We start from the raw sequence: 23,720 nt of genomic DNA, 5'->3' as shown, positions 1-23,720 counted from the left end.
AGGGGGGCCGCGATCGGCCGAACCTGCCGCGTCAGCAGGTAAATAAACTGGCCCAGCCCGCCAGGGTGCTTACCCTGGCGAGCCGCGTGCCAAACGTTGCCGACCCCTGCACTACTGTTTCCACTTTGCACAGGTGAGAGCCAGTTCTGGTACTGGATCTGTGCAGTCTCTGAATTCCAAGTCCAAGGACTTCCATTGCGCTCAGTCCGAATGCGGAGGTCCAAGTGAGAAATACCCATTATGTTTTCACACTGTCTAGCTCTGAGGGCTAGAGCATCAGCTGGTTTAATCATTTTAGTTTTATTGACTTCAACAGAGCTACCTCCGTTTAAACCAGCTGAGGATCTGCCCCTAACTGTTTAAATGGAGGTAGTGCCCATTAATTTTTAGAAGAGCTGAAAAGATGGGGACACTGAGTTCCCAGTAAGAGTCAGCACAATCTCCTTTGGGCTCCTTGAAAATGCCAGCCGACTTGCATATCCCAGTAAGGACATAACACCCATTGTGATTTCTTTTCAAAGTTATTTTTTAAAATGCTAAGGCATTCTTGTGAGAACAGTACCAGCAGAGAGGCAAGTTAGAGAGTAAATCCCAGTACACAGCTGAATGCTTGTATTACCAGGAAATTTAGGATTTTACTATAAACATATATTTCATGAAGCTGTCATGGGCACCCCTAAAATCTTGACATTTACCATGCAGTGGCATTTAACCTTTAGCAAGGCATCTGGAGTATTCCCCTGTGCTTAGGATGCAGAATACCACATTTACTGCAAGAACTTTAACTTCTGAGAACAGCAAGTGTAAAGATTTTAGTTGAGTTTACGGTGTTAGAATCTGCTAATAAGAACACAATGAAATAGTTTGCATGCCTCCCAAGAACCGTGAATAATATATTTCCTTCATTAGCCTAACTTTGGTTGCTTGTGTACACAGAATTCAGAGGCTTAAAGAAACCAAAACACTTCAATGTCATATGTACATGAAGAAGTAGCAGCATTTTTAACAGATGGCACAGAAGGTTCTTCACCAGCCAATTAACACATGAAAGATTTCCCCCCTCCCCCTGGCACTTCAGGTCCTTTAGCATTACATTTCCAACTCAGTCAGGTTCTCCATTTATACAAAGTAATGTTTTCTACATTGATTTTTCTTCTATACCATGATATAAAGTTAATATGACAGAATGTGAGAATTCCTACTATTTTTGGCTAGCTCCCTGAATTAACTGTTGTAAGGAGGGATGTTAAAGTAACTGATTTATGGTCTGGTTCTTCACTTTGAAAATTGCCAGTGCTGATTACTGGGAAGAAGGACACTTCTACTCACATTAGTAATTGCTAGTTATATTTTGCATCCTCAATATAGAAAACATACAGAAACTCATGAGAAACTAGCTGTGGAAAGATTTTATAAAAAGTCAAAATGAAATGTTTTTACCTTATTGAAATGAGAAAGTCAAAACAATTCACTTCACCTCTTTTCCATCAAACAAATTTCATCAAAATAGACACATTCCTGAGGAGCATTTCAATTTTGACAAAACTGTTCCATTGAAAAATTTCACACGAGCGCTTTGACATGCTATTACTTCTGTGAAATTTTGCAAATTGCTTTTTTAAAATATAAAGGACAAGAAAAGTTAAATGTTACTAATTGATCCAAAGCCCACTGAAGTCAATGGGAGTCTTTCCAATGAATGGACTTTGGATCTGTTCGAAAATGAGATCTTACTTTCTCGTTCTTATTCAAATGTGTCCAAGTTCTAGTAGAAACTGCTGATTTCATTGTGCTTTCACCATGCTAGTAAGCTGATTGGACAACACTGATCTTGTTTTAATGGAACTCCTGATATTTTAGTTCTGAATCCATGATGTTTAGAACCTCTGAATCAAAATACCAAGGCCCAACTAGACCTTAACCTTGAATTCTACCCTAAATCTAATCCTGGTTCATATGTTACCACAACCTTCTTGACTTGGGTCTAACCATAGTATGAATTTAGAGATGGCATCCCAAGAAGTATTTGCATTATGAGTTGTCTTTTTGACATGCAGCTGCTATAGAAACCAAGTGGGTGGGTTGACTTTCTAACAAAAAAAAAAAAACAAATGCGCCAGTCTAAATAGGGTAAAAGTTCAGTTTATCATTCTCCTTCAGATGGAGAAAGGGATTAAAAAAATATCAAAATCAAACCTAGACAAAGTTTACTATAAATTACAACATAACATGAGAGCACTAACCCACAACAAAAAGCTCACTAGCCAGCTATAAACCACAGCTTTCCCAGCTAGCCCTCTTCACCTGATGGGTCTGATTATTTTTTATTTTTAAACTTTTCCCCTGAATCTCCAGTTCCAATTTCCTAGTCTCCTGGTACCTGTGCTGCCAGTCGGGTTTGGCTAATTTGGCTCTTCATAGATTTCAGAGTTTAAAGCCAGAACGGATCATTAGATCATATAATCTGACCTCACCCAGTTACCTTTATATTGCACCCAAAAACTTGGGTGAGACTAAAGCATTTCAGTCCTCAGGAGACTAGACTGTTGTGTGCCCTAGACAGAGAACAGGAGAGGCTGAGATGCCACTAATGCCCAAGGCCCTTGCAATGGCTGTAATTGATTATATGAGATATGACCACATGATCCTAGCAGGAGAGCCACTCTCCATGCTATAGAAGGCAAAATCACCTTCGGGTCCCCTGCTAATCTGACCTGGGGGGAAATTTCTTCCCAACCCCAAATGTGGCGATCAGTTTGACCTCTAATTATTCATAGCCCAACTTTTACAGTGTATGCATTTACCTAGATGTCAGTTCCCCAGTATTTTCAAAGGACAGAAAAAGAGAGTGCTGTGGCAATTAAAACAAAAGGAAGAAAATGAAAGGAAAATGTACAAGATCTTATCTTTTTTCATATCACATTTGGTCACATTAATTCCACAGAAAACAAGAACTAAATCTCATGTAAAATAATAAATAAAACAGTGTCTTCAAGAGACAGGCTATCCTGTAATAGCAGCTATAACTGTAAGCCTTGTACATATTTCATATTCTATAATACTGTGGCAATTTTTTGAATAATTAAGTATATAAATTACTGGCTCAAATTCACAATGCTCATTGTGTCACCCTATGACAAGAATAAAATGAAGGCACAGTTTGAAACATCATGGTATTCTGTGTTCAATTTTCACATTATACACAATAACATTTATTTATAATTTTAATCCTATATATTGATTTCTGAGTTATACAAAGACAGACAAAATGATACAATAAGTGGCTGTGCAAAGATACATAACCAGACAGATTGCCAGTGCCATCTATAACTTAAAAAAAACCACAAGTTTTTCTTCATTCCACGCAGAATGTTTTAGTTAAACAAAATGACTTGCTCACTATCACCTGAGTATAAAGCCACATGAAACTTGTTTAATAAGGATAACACCATATGTCAACATGTGCTTGTTTTTTTAAAATGAAACATTTGGAAAAAGAATTATGGACCAGATGACCAGTTGGTGTTAATTGGTTTAGCAAAATAGAGTAAGTGAAGATATGCTGATTTATGCTATCTGAGAATCTGGCCTAAATGTAATAAAATTAGACTTGAATTAGATTTGTTATTCACAAACAAAATAATCTTCATTTAAGATTAAAAGTTGCTCTTATCGATAAACTAAAGCATAAAAAATAGGAAATACAAAATTAAGGATTAGAATGGATTAAAAAGTTGCAAAGTCAAGCACTCTTAACTGAAGAAATGCCAGAAGGAACTTTGATCATCCAACCAAAATGTAGCCTTTCACTATACGTAGCATTGATTACCTATGAAAAAATTGGTATAAATGAATTACCCAGCATCTCATAGGAACTCTTTGGGAGGTACAGGATTAGAAGCCAAGTCTCCAAGGCAGCTTTCAGGTGACTTAACTATGAGACTCTCCTTTCCCTTCCTGCATCCCCTGCCTCATTTGCTCTACTAGTCTTACAACTTCTGCAACAAAATGAGGCAGGGTTCCTATAGACAACAGGCCCATTCACTACACAACACTGATTCATCCCCAGAACAGACTGGTCTTGTGCACTGGATGAGGTAAGCTTCCTGTGTACAAAAAAGAAAATAAAAAATTGGGAACATTATTAAAGACTGTATTGTAGTTCTTATGCACAAGGGGATTGATTTAAGGTTGCACAGGCAATGTTCACTCTGGCATTTCCACACTTTGAGCATGCTTTACTTTGCAACCTTTTAATCTTTAACTTTGTATGTTATGGTTTAGGTTACTGATGAGAGCAATGCTAACTAATGTTAAATTAAGTACTCTGTGAGTTTCCTTAGTGGTTTTTTTTAATCGAAAGAAAATTATTATATATGTGCTGTATAAATAAAGCACTTGTACACTGAGGAAAACATATGTATCTTATTGCTACTGTTAGTGCCATATTCATCCATACATTGAACATAATGAAATTAAACTATTCAAGTTTTACTACAGTTTCTAAATGACATTTTTCTAACTGTGTAACAAAGAACTGAGCTGGGACTCAGCTATAGATTTCCCACCTTTTTTAAAAGGTAAATATTCCAAAAGCCACAGCCCACAATTTGTAAGATGCAGATAAACAACAGGGAGGACAAATTGCAGCTCCTTGTTCTTATTTTCATGTAACCCTTTTTGAAAAAGAAACTGTGTAATTTACCCAGTAGAAACCCACTAGAGCAAAGCAGGAGCTTATCCAAACCCAGTCTGCTCTCATTCCCAGGAGGAGCTGCACTCTTCTTTGTAATGACATCATGGTGGTCTGAGGGAAATCAGTTATCACAGGCAGCCACAGTGACCCCCCCCCCCCACACACACACACACACCACCACCACCACACAAGAATGCGAATAAACAGGAAGGAGTGATGAGTGGTTGATTATCTCCGATGCTACTGCTCAGGTGGCAGCAAATGTGCACTGTCGGGGGAGGACACAACCCGCTCCCCCCAAAATAACAACAATCCCTCCCAGTGTTCCAGTTGGACCAAAGTTACTAAAAATACCAACACTACAAAATCCATATTGGAGACCATTCCACACACAAGTTAATGAGCGTCTGAAATTTGGTTTAAATTCTCCATGGCATGGAGATTATTAAAAAAAAAGGTTCTGAAAATGTAAGACACTGAGGTATAGACCCTGTAAAACAGAAAGTTCTGACAACCTGAACTATAGTCTCACTATTGCAAGCCCATAATTATAGGTGGGGCTGGTAAGGTTGGCCCATACTTCCCACCATAAGATCCTGTTTTCAATTCTTTATAATTTTGAAAATTTTAGCCATTCTGACTGAAACTTCCATAGTTGGTGTCTGTTTCAGGTTGATTTTTTAACTTCAGCCAAAATGGTACAGGCATTTCCAAGACTCATGCTAGGGAAAAATACATTTTTTTTTACCCATGTTACATTGTCTTGAGAGACCAAAAAAAAAAAAAAGAAGAAGAAGTACTACCTCCATGCGAGCATTTGGTTGGGGGCAAAGCCTTTGTGTCAGAAACATGCCTTTTGCCATCCCGGAGAAAATCCACCCAAATTTGGCCAAGTTATAAGCCTTAAAAGAGAGCATGCACATTATCCTCAGTAGAGCTTTCTTAGAGTTTAACTACTAAAATCTCAGAAACTTCTGTCCTCTCCTCAGCATGTTCCAGCTACTCTCAGTCCCTCATAGTGACCAAGTTGTGCATGTGTCATTCCCATTGTCACCGGGCAACCAAGTATGCCTCATTCCCTCATTGCTTCCACCTGTGACTCATCTGTGCATTCACCATTCTCAGAGAGCAACTGAGCATGCGCAGCCCAGGGCTACAGGAGCTCAGAAAGACTTTTCCAGTAATGACTACATCCAGATGCTCTGACTATCCACCAGAACTGAGAGCAGGGAACCTGTCTCTCTTGTGCTTTCCATGACACCTCTGCTGGCACACGGACAACATGAAAGAGGAAGCCATATAATTTGAATTGAGAGGAACGAAAGCCAGACTATGGGACAGGAAGAAAGTAAAGGAGTAGTTTGGAAAAAGCAGTCTGGTGAGAGTAGGACTGAGGTAGGGAAGAGAGATTAGGTCTGGCTTGTCAAAGGGACTGGGAGAAGTTGGGACTGAGCCAGGTGGGAGGAGAAACTGAGACTGAGAGCTAGGAGAAGGGAGAGAGTGAAGGCTGGAACTGCTTGGGTGTGGAAACTGGGACTTGGAGCTGAGAGGGTAAGGGGAGGCTAGTCTTGGTTGGGCATTGGTTGAACAAAGAGACGAACTAGAAACCAATGGGTGGGGAACAGGACAGAGGGCGGGAGACAGAACCGGTCTGATAAGGAGCTTGGGTGTGGATTGAGAACTGGAAATGGCTGAGCAAAGAAGCTGGGACAAGGACCCAGGGAGAGATTAAACAAGGACAAAGATCAAGCAGATGGAGACAGATTGGATGAGAAGCCTGGGGAGGGAAACTAGAACCGGGAGTGGAAGAGGGAAGATGGAGAAACTGGAACTCGCTGGGCAAGCAGATGGGGATGAGAAATGGAGAATGAGACTATGAGGAGGAACTGGGGTGGGGAAAAGACAGGACAGAGAGGGACAGTTTGGAGGGGACAGGGCACAAGGCATGGAATCAGGGTGTGTTCGGCAGAACAGAAGAGTTTGTGTCCACTAGAGAACACTCCCCTCCACAGCCTGGAATGGACTCCAAGAGCCCTGAGTCTTAACAGACAGAATGGTGTCAGTCAGTATCTGTGAAACCCATTGGCAAAGGGTCCCATCCCTCTGTATTGCTGACTACATAGGGTTTGACAATTTGATATTGCTATCAGTTTCTCCATTAGCTCAACTAGCAGAGGTCTCTGTAGTGGATTTAAAGGTTCCGAGCCTACTGAGGACTGATGTGGTGTCAATATGATGGCACCTGATGAAATTTCTGTTTTTTTCAGTTTGCTTTAAAAAAAAACATTGCTCCACTTTAATCATGGAATTATAGAACTGGAAGGGACCTCAAGAGGTCATCTAGTCCAGTCCCCTGCACTCATGGCAGGACTAATTATCTAGATCATTCCTTACAGGTGTTTGTCTAACCTGTTCTTAAAAATCTCCAATGATGGAGATTCCACAACCTCCCTAGGCAATTTGTTCCAGTGCTTAACCACCCTGACAGTTAGGAAGTTTTTCCTAATGTCCAACCTCTCTCCAATTTGTCCACATCTTTCCTGAAATGTGGCGTCCAGAACTGGACATAATATTTCAGTTGAGGCCTAATCAGAGCGGAGTAAAGCAGAAGAATTACTTCTCGTGTCTTACTTACAACACTCCTGCTTATACATCCCAGAATGATGTTCGCTTTTTTTGCAACAATGTTACACTGTTGATTCATATTTAGCTTGTGGTCCACTATGACCCTCAGATCACTTTCCGCAGTACTCCTTCTTAGTCAGTCATTTCCCATTATGTTGTGTGCAACTGATTGTTCTTTCCTAAACAGTGTACTTTGCATTTGTTCTTATTGAATTTCATCCTATTTACTTCAGACCACTTCTCCAGTGTGTCCAGATCATTTTGAATTTTAATCCTATCCTCCAAAACTCTTGCAACCACTCCCAGCTTGGTATCATACGCAAACTTTATAAGCATATTCTGTATGCCATTATCTAAATCATTGATGAAGATATTGAACAGAACCGGATCCAGAACTGATCCCTGCACGATCCCACTCATTATGCCCTTCCAGCATGACTGTGAACCACTGATAACTACTCTCTTTGGGAACTGTTTTACAAACAATTTTGCACTCACCTTATAGTAGCTCCATCTAGGTTGCATTTCCCTAGTTTAGGAGAAGGTCATGAGAGACAGTATCAAAAGTTTTACTAAAGTCAAGATATACCACGTCTATCACTTCCCCCCATCCAGAAGGCTTGTTACCCTGTCAAAGAAAGCTATCAGGTGGTTTGACACCATTTGTTTTTGACAAATCCATGCTGACTATTACTTATCACCTTATTATCTTCTAGATGTTTGTAAATTAATTGCTTAATTATTTGCTCCATTATCTTTCCAGGTACAGAAGTTTAGATGACTGGTCTGTAATTTCCTGGGTTTTCCTTATTCCCTTTTTTATAGATGGCCACTATATTTGCCCTTTTCCAGTATTCTGGAATCTCTCCCCTCTTCCATGACTTCTCAAAGATAATCGCTAATGACTCAGATATCTCCTCAGTCAGCTCCTTGAGTATTCTAGGATGTATTTCATCAGGCCCTGGTGACTTGAAGACATCTAATTTGTCCAAGTAATTTTTATCTTGATCTTTCCCTATTTTAGCCTCTACTGATCCTACCTCATTTTTATTGGCATTCACTACGTTAGATCTCCTGGTTAAGCCAGGGTGGTCTCTTGCCATAGTTCCTATCTTTCCTATGCAGTGGGACAGTTTGCTCATGTGCCCTTAATAATGACTCTTTGAAAAACTGCCAGTTGTCTATTGTTTTTTTCCTTAGACCTGCTTCCCATGGGATCTTACCTACCAGCTCCCTGAGTTTGCTACAAAGTCTATCTTCCTGAAATCCATTGCCTTTATTTTGCTGTTCTCCCTCCTACCATTCCTTAGAATCATGAACTCTACCATTTCATGATCACTTTCACCCAAGCTGCCTTCTGCTTCCAAATTCTCAACCAGTTCCTCCCTACTTGTCAAAATCAAATCTAGATCAGCCTCTCCCCTGGTAGCTGTCTCCACCTTCTGAAATAAAAAATTGTCTCCAATACATTCCAAGAACTTATTGGATAATCTGTGTCTTGCTGTGTTCTTTTCCCAATAGATGTCTGGGTAGTTGGAGTCCCCCATCACCACCAAGTCCTGTGCTTAGGGTGATTTTGTTAGCTGTTTAAAAAAAGCCTCATCCACCTCTTCTTCCTGGTTATGTGGTCTATAGTAGACCCCTTACCATGACATCACCTTTGTTTTTTACCCCTTTTATCCTTACCCAGAGACTTTCAACAAGTCTGTCTCCTATTTCCATCTCAATCTCAGTCTCAGTCCAAGTGTATATATTTTTAATATATAAGGCAACACCTCCTCCTTTTTTTCCCTGCCGGTCCTTCTTGAGCAAGCTGTACCTTTCTATACCAATATTCCCGTCATGTATTATCCCACCAGGTCTGTGATGCCAATTGTGTCATAGTTGTGTTTATTTAGTAGCATTTTGAGTTCTTCCTGCTTATTCCCCATACTCCTTGCATTAGTATACAGACATTTAAGATACTGATTTGATCCCCCCACCCCCAGTTCTGTCTTGTCTGTCCTTTATCCCTGCTATAACAGCCCATGCTCCCCCCAAATTCCAAATCTTCTCCCAGGTCTCCATGTTCTTGACTTACCTGGGGGCTTTGGTCACCTGCCCCCTTCGAACTTAGTTTAAAGTCCTCCTCACTAGGTTAGCCAGTCTGTATCCAAATATGTTCTTCCCCTTCCTCAATAGGTGGACCCTATCTCTTCTTAGCAGTCCTTTTTCCTGGAACAGCATCCCGTGGTCAAGGAAGCCAAAGCCCTTCTGGCAACACCATCTTCGCAGCCAGGCATTCACCTCCAGGATGCATCTGTCTTTGCCTAGGCCCCTACCCTTGACTGGAAGGATCGAAGAGACCACCACCTGCACTCCCATCTCCTTCACCCTTATTCCCAAAGCCCTGTAGTCACTTCTGATCTGCTAAGGGTTATACCTCGCAGGATCATTAGTGCCCACATGGATGAGTAGCATGGGGTAGTAGTCAGAGGGCCAGATGATCCTCGACAATCCCCCCGTAACATCTCGGATATGGGCCTCTGGCAAGCAGCATACCTCCCGGGATGCCATGTCAGGGTGACAGATGGGGTGCCTCTGTCCCCTTCAGAAGAGAGTCACCAACCACCACTGCCCTACATTTCCTCCTGGGAGTGGTGGTTACGATTCTCCCAGCCCTGGAGGTACGTGTATTCTCCTCCTCTGGGGATGATTCCTCATTGCTCATTGCCAGGGCAGCATATCGGTTTTCCAACACCGTGGTGAGTGGATTGGGAGTAGGGGTGGAGCATTGCCTGCTGCCAGAAGTAACCAGCTGCCAGTGTCCTCCCTGTGACAGAGCCATATCCTCCTCCGCCGGTGGTGTCACAGCAATCCTCTGTAGCTGGATAGCTTCCTCAGCCTCGGATGTCTCCATGTGAATACTCTCAAGGAATTCCTCATGGGCACTGATGCTCCTCAGCCTAGCCACCTCCTCCTGTAGCTCTCCCACCTGCTTCCTGAGAGATTCCACCAATAGGCACGTTTCTCACTGGATGGTTCCACCAGCCTGGCTTTCTGAGGGTGGGAAATGCAGGCCACTGTCTCTGCAAAGCCACCCCAGGATCTGGGTAGAGACATCCATGGTTAGGCTGTCTGTCTGGATACAGGCACAGGTGGAGGAGACAGGAGCAGCATTGGCACTGGCGATGCGGCCTTTCCTAACCATAGCGCTTATATTACAACTCCCTCCTACAAACTCCCTCTCAAACTCCCCTGTTCGCTAGCTCCTCTTGGTCGCTTATCCTCTGGCTTTTAAGGCCTTCTCTCCTAGCTCAGCTCTACCCCCTTGAGACGGGTTGGATCACAGAAACCCCCTTGGGAGCTGCCACCCGATGTGCAAAGACTACCCCTGCTTCTGTTTTCCCTGCCAGCTCAGGACTCCAGCACCCTGTCTTGCTCAGCCAGACACTCCCGTCTGCTCCAACACAGACCGAGGGTCTGAATCACTTGCCCCAAAGCTGCAAGTTTGCCTGAAAACAGCTCACAGAAGTGTGCTTGTCTTTAGCACTCAGATGCCCAACTCCCAGTGCGGTCTAAACCCAAATAAATCCATTTTACCCTGCATAAAGGACTCGCACCTTGTTCATTCAGCAGGGGGATCACCTTCTCCCCCTCTCAAACTCCCCTGTTTGTGGTCCCCTATTCGCTAGCTCCTAAAAATTGCAATATTTGGTTTGTACTGGTTTCATTTAGAAAAGTACATTCAAGCTGTATATATCAAACATATATTCACCCCCTACATTAAAAGAGCAATAAGGTTGCAAAATCAAATAGCTCTAAAATTCAGAAATGCAGACAACAGCCTCCTTTACTACCCATCCCTGATTCAACCCCTAGAGCAGCTCCATTCTATGCACTGAAGAAAGTATGGGTCCTGTTTTACAAAGAGTATGTGATCATCTAATTGAAGATGGTGTGATAATTTATACTTACAAGAAAATGTGGCTGAAAAAGTGGCACAGGCAACCATAGTTTTCTGGCATTTTATATCTTTTGAGTGTGTTAACTTTTCAAATTTAATAATGTTCTTTTAACATAGCTTTTATGTATGAGATACTGAATGCAATATTCTAAATTGTATATAAAGTGTAACAAGCACCAAAATATATTATAATTAAAGTGGGGCAATGTTTAATCATATCAAAATAATCCCTTTTTTCTGGGTCTTCCATCATAAATTAGTTTCATATTCAATGTGGGAGTCCCAGTTTGTGTCAATTCATTGAATATTCATTTCACCTTTACGTAAAAATCATACACTGAAGGTGGTGTTATGATTTGGCATTAATAAATATTTAGTGCATCTACTAAAAATAAGTGATCACAATTAGATATAAATAAAAGCCTGAACCTAGAAATTTTCCTTAGTCAACAAAGTTGACTATGGTTTTTGTAAAAAGGACTCTTTAAAATTGTCTTCTATATGAGCCTTTCCTTTTCAAATCATGCCTTTCATTACATTCCTAAAAACTAGGGCTGTCGTGAGATTAAAAAGATTAATTGAGCACTTAATCAAACTGTTAAACTATAATAGAATACCATTCATTTAAATATTTTGGATGTTTTCTATATTTTCAAATATATTGATTTAAATTACAACACAGAATACAAAGTGTACAGTGCTCACTTTATATTTATTTTTAATTACAAGTGTTTTCACTGTAAAAAGACAAAAGAAATAGTATTTTTCAATTCCCCTAATAAAAGTACTGTAGTGCAATCTCTTTATCTTGAAAGTTAAACATACAAATATAGAATTATGTAAAAAAAAAACTGCATTAAAAATTAAACAATGTAAAATTGTAGAACTTCAAGTCCACTCAGTCCTACTTCTTGTTCAGCCAACCGCTCAAACAAATAAGTTAGTTTACATTTGCAGGAGATAATGCTGCCCGTTTCTTGTTTACAATGTCACCTGAAAATGAGAACAGGCATTCTTGTGGCACTGCTGTAGCCCGCATTGTAAGATATTTACCTGCCAGATGCACTAAAGATTCATACGTCCCTTCATGCTTCAATCACCATTCCAGGGGACATGCGTCCATGCTGATGACGGGTTCTGCTCGATAACAATCCAAAGCACTGCAGACCAATGCATGTTCATTTTCATTATCTGAGTCAGATGCCACCAGCAGCAGGTTGATTTTCTTTTTTGGTGGTTCGGGTTCTGTAGTTTCTGCATCGGAGTGTTGCTCTTTTAAGACTTCTGAAAGCATGCTCCACACCTCTGCCCTCTCAGATTTTTGAAGACCCTTCAGATTCTTAAACCTTGGGTCAAGTGCTGTAGCTATCTTTAGAAATCTCACATTGGTACCTTCTTTGCGTTTTGTCAAATCTGCAATGAAAGTGTTCTTAAAACGAACAACAGCATGTGCTTGGTCGTCATCCGAAACTGCCATAACATGAAATATATGGCAGAATGCAGGTAAAACACTGCAGGGGTCATACAATTGTCCCCCAACAAGTTCAGCCACAAATTTAATTAAGGCATTCTTTTTAAATGAGCGTCATCAGCATGGAAGCATGTCCTCTGGAATGGTGGCTGAAGCATGAAGGGTCATACGAATGTTTAGCATATCTGGCATGTAAATACCTTGCAATGCTGGCTATAAAAGTGCCATACATATGCCTGTTCTCACTTTCTGATGACACTGTAAATAAGAAGAGGGCAGCATTATCTCCTGTAAATGTAAACAAATTTGTTTATCTTAGCGATTAGCTGAACAAGAAGTAGGAATGAGTGGACTTGTAGGCTCTGAAGTTTTACATTGTTTTGTTTTTGAGTGCAGTTAAGTAACAAAAAAAATCTACATTTGTAAATTGCACTTTCAGGACAAAGAGATGTCACTACAGTACTTGTATGTGGTGAACTGAAAAATACTATTTCTTCTGTTTATCATTTTTACAGTGCAAATATTTGTAATCAAAATATACATTTTGATTTTAATGACAACACAGAATATAAGATATATATGAAAAGGTAGAAAAAGTTTTTTCTGAAAAACATCCAAAATATTTAATAAATTTCAATTGGTATTCTCTTGTTTAACAGTGCGATTAATATTGCAATTAATCACAATTAATTTTTTTAATTGTGATTAATTTTTTTGAATTAATCACTTGAGTTAACTGGGATTAATTGACAGCTCTACTAAAAACTTTCATTGTGTTGCACCTTAGTATTAGTATTAGTAAAGTAACTGTGCTTCATTGTCTTCCCTACAATAGGAAGCCTCTGTTTACAAGAATTGGTTGTTTTTTTAGCTCCATCTAGAGGTAACTATTGGACTGCCACATTTTATGAAATTGCTTTAACATAGAATTCAATGGACTCTTAGGATTTTGCCTTTTTGGATGCTTGGTTACATTTGATAATGACAAAAATGGCTGGTAATAATTACAATATCTTGAATTGTAAATAGACTAGAAGTGATTCAGTTGAACTTTTAATTTTATTGAACAAATTAGTGTAAGTATCAAAAAGCCAGTGGAAATTATATTTTTTGCATAAAATACTTCAAAATATGTTTTGCTCTAAGCCAAATATCAATAGATGTAACAAAAAATGGAGGGCAGATACTCTTGTGTCCGAGTTTCTAATATTTCTAAAATTTGCACTGTTTTCTTTAGCAAATTGTCTTTCATTCCAAACCATTAAAAAAGATAAAGCTTTGTTTGAGTGTTGATATTCAAATGAGCTTTTTCCTGTGCAGCTGGTTCCTGTTTCAATATTGTGTTATTACACAGCCCAAAAATAAACTTTATTATATTGGAGTTTAAATCCCCAGAATTATTGACATGGATAGAGAGCTATATCATGTAATGATCTGCAATATGTAATAGGCTTGAGCAGTCGTACTTTTGAAGCCCATCCAGTTAAAACCAGGGCCGGCTCCAGGGTTTTTGCCGCTCCAAGCGGCGCAAAAAAAAAAAAAAAAAAAAAAGCCGCGGTCGCGATCTGCGGCGGCAATTCGGCGTGTGGTCCTTCGATCAGAGCAGGAGTGAGGGACCGTCCGCCGAATTGCCGCCGAATAGTTGGACCTGCCGCCCCTCTCCGGAGTGGCCGCCCCAAGCACCTGCTTGGCAAGCTGGTGCCTGGAGCCGGCCCTGGTTAAAGCCAATAGGAAGTTTTCCTGAATAATAAATCCACTATTAGGGTCATAGAAGGCCCATGTCTGACAGGTTACAAATAATACAAGTTTGGTGACTTCAGTTTAGACTCTAGACAAATTTGCTGAAATTAACTTCACCTGCATAAAGCCCAATAATAAGACTGTTCAAGTGAAAGGTGAGTGCATGGAGGGGTGGGAAGATTGGGAATGAAGCAGTGGGATGAGGAAGTGAGGCACTATCTATGTGTTAGAGCAGTAGCCAAAAAAGAAACTTACATGTCTCTTACATTTGATCCATATAAAGATGTACCCCTCCCCAGTTCTGTCCACACTGCTGCCTTCTGCACTTGTCTAACCTGGCCTGAAGCACAGCCTCTCTCTGATGTTCCGCTAACAGACATGGCAAACAGCCCCAATACAAAGTTCAAGTGGTCAGTTTCATCCCTTTGTTAACCCAATAACGCTTGGGGGTGAGGGGAAAGAAAAAAAGCAGAATATAGCCATAATACAAGGAAGACTTAGCAGAAATACTGCAAGTAAGATCAAGAAAGAACATGAACAGCAATTTATTTTGTGTTTGGATTCAGTAAATAATGGAGCTGGTCAAATCCTGAAACATCATTTTTAAACATCTTTCAAATTACATTCTGCTTTTCATTTTGACCATGTACAAATTCAAATGATTGCCTTTGTTATCACCATGTAAGGCTGCTCTTTCTTAATACTATATTTGCGTGCAAACAAAGATTAATGCATTGACGAGAGTATTTATGAAATGCTATTGGTCATTCTCCATTTGTTTAAAAAGTTTCATTCATTTAGGTCAGGGAACAGAAACAATACCATGGGTGAAATCTTGGCTTCACTGAATTCCATATCAAAGCTCCCATTAACTCCAGAGCTAGGATTTCACTCCAGGTGACTCATGTGACCACTTACACAGCCAGGGATAATGCCTAGGCCCTAGGGAACAGCTGAATCCAAACAGTTCACGATCAACCCACAGACGAAAAAAATTTGGTCCAAACTGTCTATCAAACTATCTGGTGAACAGCTTTAACACGCACCCTTGTACATACCAAAACTGGATTGTGAACAGAAAGAAAAGGATTACATTTACTATGAATATTAAATAGTTTGACACCTCTTATGAATACAACTAGTTTCTGACAATCCTGAAGATTATAAAAAGTCTACAAAAATTAAATACATAGGTAGCAACAGCATGCAGCAAAATAAGTGTTGTATTGCACTAGCTTAGTAATAATGTTTCCACAGGAAAAAAATATATATAGGTTTTAAACATCCATACTGTATATGTAAATGAAACTCATCTTCATTTCTGATTTCTCTACAAAGTTTTCTAAACAATATGGAATCAGATCAAACTACCATTGAAGTTAATGGGAGTCTTTCCATTGACATCAGTGTGAATTGCATTGGGCCTCTATATGAGCATATTAGATTTAAGCATGTGAGATGTGAGTAACCTCATTGTATTAAATGGGACTACTCAAATGAGTAAAGTTGAGCATGTTTTGGGGTTGTTCTTTTTCTTTTTCTTTTTTTTGAAAACGAGAAACCTGATTTTGTACCAGATTTAAAAAGCTGACCATCTTTATAGATTTCTAGCCTAGTAATAAATACAGTCTGCTACTAGAACTTGTTATAGAACAAACATGTTGGTAGATAATAGCATTTCTGAATTTATGAACTTCATGTGATCTTTGCAGAACAGCACCTTGGGAAGCTTTTAGACATCTAACTGGAACCAAGCAGTCTTTAACCAGGTGAAACATTTTATTTTAGGGGGAAAAAAGTAAAAATATGGCACTATTTTATTTTAGAATTACTTTTCTAGCTTTGTTATTCTACTATCTCATGATACTTTGTCTATTAGTAACAGTACAATAAAAATGGATAAGTTATTTTATATACTAGTTTTATAATAGTTTAGCATTACATTAATTTTTCAAATCTTACATCTGGAAATATAACCCCTCACTTATAATGCAAAAACATCTGACTATGAATAGATATGTATGCAGTAGGGGAAGGGATTGCTAATGGAATAAGGAACATTTCACCTTTAAATAACTGGATCACTGACACATATTAGTTTCAGGGTGGCACAATCTTCAGAAACTATGGATTTCAATTCAGAATTTGGTTTTATAATATTGAGTGTGATTGGTCACCAAAGTAAGATAGAGATGGACATTTTCTAGCTGTAGTTAGTGGCATAACCACTGTGAGGAAAAGAATTTAAAATAGCAATTTTTATGTGTTTTTTGAAGCAAGCTTATTTTGTATCCTCCCCGGCAACTTTTAATAAATGCATTATTACGTATCTTTGAGATTGTGTTCCACAGAGTATGAAAGCAGGACAGAAAACCAAAAGTATTTTGGAGCAGAAATAAAAATCAATAAAAAGATTGGTAGTGACATGGATTTTCTAAAGAGATTTGAAATAAGGCAAGACAGCAAATAAAAACTGATTATTGTTACCTGTCCTAAAGGCATGCATTCATTGATTAGCTGTAATAGAAACGTTTAGCATGAATCAGATTAAGTTTTAATTGACTGGATCAATGTGGAAAGGTCACAATCATGCAAAGAACAGCAGGCAAAGCCTTGTGATGTTTGTACCTGAGCAGAAACAACAGTAGCCTAGGGTACTATAATCTTGTTAACATGTGACAGAAATACTCTTGTTCCTTCCTGTCTAGAGGAAGATCTAGAGCAGGAGTTGGGACCTAAGTTGGTTTCTTGTACGGGGGATGTGAGTCCTAGTAATGGTATACTTTAAAAAATCACCATGGTCAAAAACACATCACTAAGGCCTTGTCTTTATTGCCACTGTACAGCGCTGCAACTTTCTCGCTCAGGGATGTGAAAAAACACCCCCCGAGTGCTGCAAGTTTCAGCGCTGTAAAGTGGCAGTGTAGACCATGCACCAGCGCTGGTAGCTGTATGAGGGTGACCAGATGTCCCGATTTTATAGAGACAGTCCTGATTTTGGGGTCTTTTTCTTATATAGGTTCCTATTACCCTCCACCCCCTGTCCCGATTTTTCACATTTGCTGTCTGGTCATCCTAAGCTGCGCTCCCCAGTGCTTGTAGCTACTCCCCTTGTGGGGGTGGATTTTTTACAGCGCTGGGAGAGCTCTCTCCCAGTGCTGGTTCCATGACCACGCAGCCACACTAAAGGACTGCTAGTGAAGACATACCGTAAGAGACAGCCTCCCAACCCGGGTAACCAGACTTATGGTAGCTCTACTCAAGCTAACAAACCAAATATAGTAGTGTGGATACTGCAGCATAGAGGGCAGCACAGACTAGCTACCCAAATCCAAGATCACCTGACCGCCTGAACCATCACCTGTGCTGGAATATCTACATGGCTAGCTCAAGTTAGCACAAGTCTGTCTGTCTGGGCTGGGAGGCATGCTCACAGTTCTAGTATAGATGTATCCTACCAGAATGTGGTTCCATCCAGGTGGATTGGGATATTATTCCCAGTTGGAACAGGTCAGTTTATACATAGAGGCTACAATTTTCAGATTAACATCCACAACTTCGAATTGCAACCTCCCAAATTATGTGTTAAGCCTTAATTGCCCTCATATTTGTTATTTTCACATGTTTCATGCTCAGTATGTCATATCAGTGAGTGTTAAAAGATGCCTCAAGCAACTTAGCTGTGCTCAGTTTTTGCCCAGGATCCTCAATTCCCGATCCCCAGCTGTTAGAACATGGGGTGAGGTTAATATACAGTGGCTGGTCATACTACCTGCATCCTGTACACCATCATTGGGTGGGAGCGGGGAGGTATCAAATCAGCAGTTGTAGTGCCCATGCCCAGTTGCATGCTAGACCACCAGCTGGTAGCTTAATTTTGGGATAGAAAGAAGGGACCAACAAGTCAGCTATACTGCAAATACTGAAAACCTTGTTCTTATTATGAAAATAAAATACTTGCCACTAGTCTCCAAATGGCTCCCATTGAATCATCTATCACTCTTCCTTCTCCCAAAACTTTTCAAAATTTAAAATATTTGATAAACCTTAAAAATTTGATTTCCCTCCACTTTAAACCCCTCCCATACATACAAGTATTTGCATCACATCACCTAATGATTTAGTCCATTTTAAACCTTGAAAGATAACAATTGTTAAAAGATGTAGTATTAAGTTTCGTACATATAAGTCTGATTATTAAATGCATGTTGATTGTGCTGAAAAATAAAGAAACAGGCTTTGTCCTACAAGTGGTGACATGGTAGGGCTTCTCCCACAGCACTCAAAAAACTGGAATAATAGAATAATTATTTATAATATCTCTAACATCTAGTGGTAAATGCACTTTAACTGTGTTCATCTGCTTGGTTATTTCATATACAAAGGAAAGCACAACCTTTTGTTTTATAAAACTATCAAAGGTGTTCTCCATGCTTTAGCGCAATATAAAAGTCACTCTACTGCAAACAAAGGCAAAGTGTGGAAATTCCATTTAGAGACCAGAATAAATTTCAGGTTGGGAGAAAGAGGTAGAGTAGAAGGGAGTGCAAGGGTCATAAGAAGAGTTTAGAACAGGGAGGGCTTGGTGAGTATCAGACAGGGATCTGCTGTAGTGTAATAATCATTCTCTTCCATAACTCAGACCATGACTAGGGAGACATGCTGAAGTGATGCCAGGCAGCACAGGGTGCATTTCATTTGTGGTGTGTGTGTGTGTGTGTGTGTGTGTGTGTGTGTGAGAGAGAGAGAGAGAGAGAGAGAGAGAGAGAGAGAGAGAGAGAGAGTATGCTACAGGTTCTGCTTGTGTCCAGTGACCTCAATAAATAATCCTCTTTATATTAATGACAATAACATTACTTCTTTAGCTTCAGAGATACTACATCTGGAAGCAAGCCATGGGGTTAGGAAGCTTTAGAAAGAGCCTGGTGAATGTTTGAAGGGATATTTGAAGAGGTATAGAGGGACATTGTGAAGACCAAGAGACTGTCAAGTCAAAGGGGGTTGATGGACAAAGAAGACTAGAGGAACAATTAGGCCTTGTCAACACCCCTGTGGTAAAATCATCCTAATTTACACTACTTATACTTTACATGAATAACGTAACTTAAGTCAACATAGCTTAGGTTGACTTAATGCAGTCTCTACACTGTTCAGTGTCGATGGGAGAGCACTCTGCCATTGACTTAGCGGGTCTTCACAAGACCTGCTAAATCGACACCGCTGCGTCGATCATAGCAGTGCTGGTTTACCGATAAGTGTAGACATGGACTTAGAAAGCTATGGAAGTAGGAAGAGTAGACCAAGGTCCATCAGAGATACATATTGATTAGAGTACCAACTTTGCAACAGAACCTAAAGAATTTTGTTCCACTATATAACCAGAGATAATGTATGTGAACACTTCTAATCAGATACTGTTCCTTAACTTTTTAAAATGTGTCCAAATTTCACAGTTTACATATAAAATCCAAAAAAATCCAATGTGTGCTGCTGGGCAGCTTAATAATTACTCAATATTTTTTATGATTGTTATGGCTGCATAACATGCATTTAACTATAATGTCATGAATATTTCATCTGAGAAATTGGAATGGTTAATATGCTTTTAAACACTGCAACAAGGTGAAATAGACATTCATTGAGAAATGCATAGTCCCTGAATCAAGTAGGTAAATTATTGATAGACTCATTCAGCTTATTGGAATATTGAATTATATGCAGATAGTTGTATCTTTTTACTTTTTTTTTTGTTTTTATTTACTCTATTTTTGTCTTCACAAATCTGTATGAAATATCAATCTTATAGTTTTGTTTTTCAAAATGGTTCAAAATCATACATATTTACAAAATTCTTCATGAAAAGAAACAAAAAATGTGTACATTAGGTGTTGGGAAGAAGTATAACGTTCAGAAAGAAAGGCAAAAATATTTGTTGGTAAACTGAAATTGTTCAGTCCCCAGCAATGTGCTTTAGGCTGGATTTTGATCTCAGCTCCACAAGATAGATAATTACTTATATTCTGATCCCCATGACCCTGATCCTGCAAAAGGGTCCATGCAATGGGATCCATTAGTAGGGTTCCATATGGTCTTAAGTCAGTGGAGTTCCACATGGGCACAGGGTCTGTCTACATTGATGTCATAGCAAGTTTTAAGCCATAGAACCTAATCCTACAATTGCATAGATGGATGACTGAGCACATGTCCGTTGTGGCTTCATGTAGGCACAAGCAGCCCACTTGGTTGATGTGAAATAAAAGGTCAAGAGAGCTTTAGACAGGTAAAGAAGTGGCGTGTTCTGAACTGGGGAGTCAGAATAAAGCACAAGGTAGGAATAAACATGTATGTAACTAAATAGCCCTATCTAAGATTAGGCTAAAAACACTGAACATAGTAAAAACAAAACTGCAAATGGGGTATTTTGCCCATAGCCAGATTGACACACATTTGCTTACCCAGTTACCTGGACCTCACACCACTAGTTCTTTTGAAATTTTCTTAATAATCTTTAATGAGGATCCATTTCCAGCTCTTTTGTATTAATGGAAATAGTATATAAATAGCAATTAATGTACTTCCTATGACTGGATTACTTGAAATTCACATTGTCTCCGCTCTTCGCTATCAAGAAAATGTAGAGATACTTTTAATACACCCATTACTTTAGAACAGAGAATCTTTCCTAATTCATGTAATTAATATCTAATTAATATCTGCTCATCCCTGCTACTAAGCAAATATTTCTTTCAGTTTAGCTCGTGGGGCCTTTCTAATAGACATCTGTAGAAACTATTGCCATATGATACTGCTATGATTAATTAGATGTTTTTACATCAAAGTTTAAAATTATTCTCATTATCTGTGTGTTTCAGGGAGGGTCAACAATCACCAGAACAGTGGCAGAAAATGTACGGCCGATGCTCTGGTAATGAAGTGTATCACATTAATCTGGAGGACAGTACGTTTTTTGCTGAATATGAGGGAAAGAGCTTTACATATGCTTCTTTCCATGCACATAAAAAGTATGTTTATTATTAGAGGATTATAAATTCAGATGAATCTTCATGTATGTTGAGTCCATAGAGTAAATATTGTACTGCATTGTTCTGTGTTGTCACTGCCACCTTATGTATTGCTTTTGCTTCTGGTTTTAAATAACTGCTGACCCTTGTAAACTGTATTGGACTTGTGTATTCTCCTGCCAGTTTTGAGTGTCAAAAGAAAACCCTTTTCGGTCTATATGTACCAGCCTAACCTTAAGGCAAAAGGAGATTAGTTCTATCTAGGCAGATATCAAGAATGGATATCACATTCAGGAGATCAACATCTTGATATGGAGTTATCAAAATTAAACATTCAATACATGCTTTGCCTAGCCGATACAATTTAAAGGCTTTTTTCCTGGATAGAATCTAAAGAATGCTTAAAATATCTTCTCTGTAGGAACTGGATCTTTCACATCTGTCAAAGGCTAAGTTTATATTTGATTAATCATGAGCAAAATTCACATGGCTACGATGTAGCTGTGGCAGTGCACAGAATGGCCTTCCATCTTGAATGGACCCTTGCAAATCTTCTTCCTTTGTCAAGAGGCAGTATGGGAGGATTTAAATTTCTTTAAATCCCTCAAAATTCCATCTTTCAACCTCAGTTGTGGTCAGCATGGTGCTCTACTCCTTTCAACCGCAGCTCGATAAGTCTTCTATAAATGTGTACATTTCTCTTCATGACCCCATCATTGCAGTCATCTTGTTCTCAACTGGTGCAAAGTTGCAACTTGCCAGGATCTTAAATATCTCCTCATTTGTGACAAAATCCAAGCAATGGATGTTAAGAATATGCCATAACTTTTCACACTGAAAAGTGTTTAGTATCCTCTCCTCAGTTGTTTTTAAATGCCATGTTTCTGCTTCATGTAACAGGGTTGTCATCACTACCACATTGAACACTCATATCTTAGTTGTCACGCAGACATCCCACCACTCAGAGTCCTTTGAAAATGCTGAAATGTCACTGACACAAGACCAAGCTGATGTGGAACTTCTTTGGTTGTTGAATCTCCTGCTGTAAACCAATTACCCAGATAGAACTATTCACTCATTCAGTGCCATTGCCATCTACATGCAGCATTGGCAGGTTAGTAGTTTGTTTTATAGGAGGCATGCATTGCTTTTGTTTTTTCACCCAAGTCTTAAGTCTCATAAATTCTACAGTTTATGACTCTTCCAGCATTAGCTGGTCAGTCATATCTCTCCCAGTAAAGCAATATCATCGTCATACTTGAGAGCCTCTAAAGATGAATTTTTAAATTTCACACCTCCTATGTTGACCTCAGTAAGCTTTGTCATCAGATAGTCTATTGGAACATTATTTAATGTACGTGAGAACGCATTCCTGGCAAATCAATGATTCTGTTGAAAACCTGTCTAATACAACCATTGACCCTTACACAGCTAGATGTAGCACAGTACAGTTACTCTGCTAAGCACCCCATGCTGATATAGCAGTGTTCGCAGTGCTGCAATAACGTTCCACAGATAATATATATATAGCGTAGATCGGGGTGGCCAACCTGTGGCTCCACAGCCACATGCGGCTCTTCAGAAGTTAATATGCGGCTCCTTGTATAGGCACTGACTCCGGGGCTGGAGCTACAGGCGCCAACTTTCCAATGTGCCGGGGGGTGCTTAACCCCTGGCTCTGCCACAGGTCCTGCCCCCACTCCACCCATTCCCTCCCTCTCCCCTGAGCCTGCCATGCCCTTGCTCTTACTCCCTCCCCCCCCCAGAGCCTCCAGCACACCACAAAACAGCTGATCAGGAGGTGTGGGGAGGGAGGGGGAGGTGCTGATCGGCGGGGCTGCCGGTGGGTGGGAGGCGCTGGGAGCGGGGGCGGGGGCTGCTGACATATTACTGTGGCTCATTGGCAATGTACATTGGTAAATTCTGGCCTCTTCTTAAGCTCAGGTTGGCTACCCCGGGCATAGATTGTAGATTGACCTGTATGGAAGTCAGAACGGTTGTCTCTCATTTTTGGTTTGAGACAATATTTCAGTTGGTTCAGTAGTATGATCATAAACACAGGGCCGGTGCAAGGAAGTTTCGCGCCCTAGGCGAAACTTCCACCTTGCCCCCCCCCAGCCCTGCGGCAGCTCCCTGCCCCCCCGTGCCCTGAGGCGCCCCCCCCCATGGTAGCTCCCCCCGCTGCCCTGAGGCGCCCCCCCCACGGCAGCTCCCCCCCCC

General features: G+C 40.0%; 1 protein-coding gene across 1 annotated transcript in view; it reads left to right on the top strand.

Moving 5' to 3' along the window:
- The window catches only part of LOC112117767 (potassium channel subfamily T member 2), a 287,927-nt gene that overhangs the window by 195,595 nt on the left and 68,612 nt on the right, over positions 1-23,720 (top strand). Inside the window, exon 16 of the mRNA XM_026655747.2 lies at positions 21,351-21,500. Coding sequence (XP_026511532.1) covers positions 21,351-21,500 — 150 coding nt within the window. The remainder of the gene's footprint in view (positions 1-21,350; positions 21,501-23,720) is intronic.

The sequence above is a fragment of the Terrapene carolina genome, unplaced genomic scaffold (genome assembly GCF_002925995.2).
Source record: "Terrapene carolina triunguis isolate 2854851 unplaced genomic scaffold, T_m_triunguis-2.0 Scaffold211, whole genome shotgun sequence".
Taxonomy (NCBI): Eukaryota; Metazoa; Chordata; order Testudines; family Emydidae; genus Terrapene; species Terrapene triunguis.
This window is presented reverse-complemented; position numbering and strand designations above follow the sequence as displayed.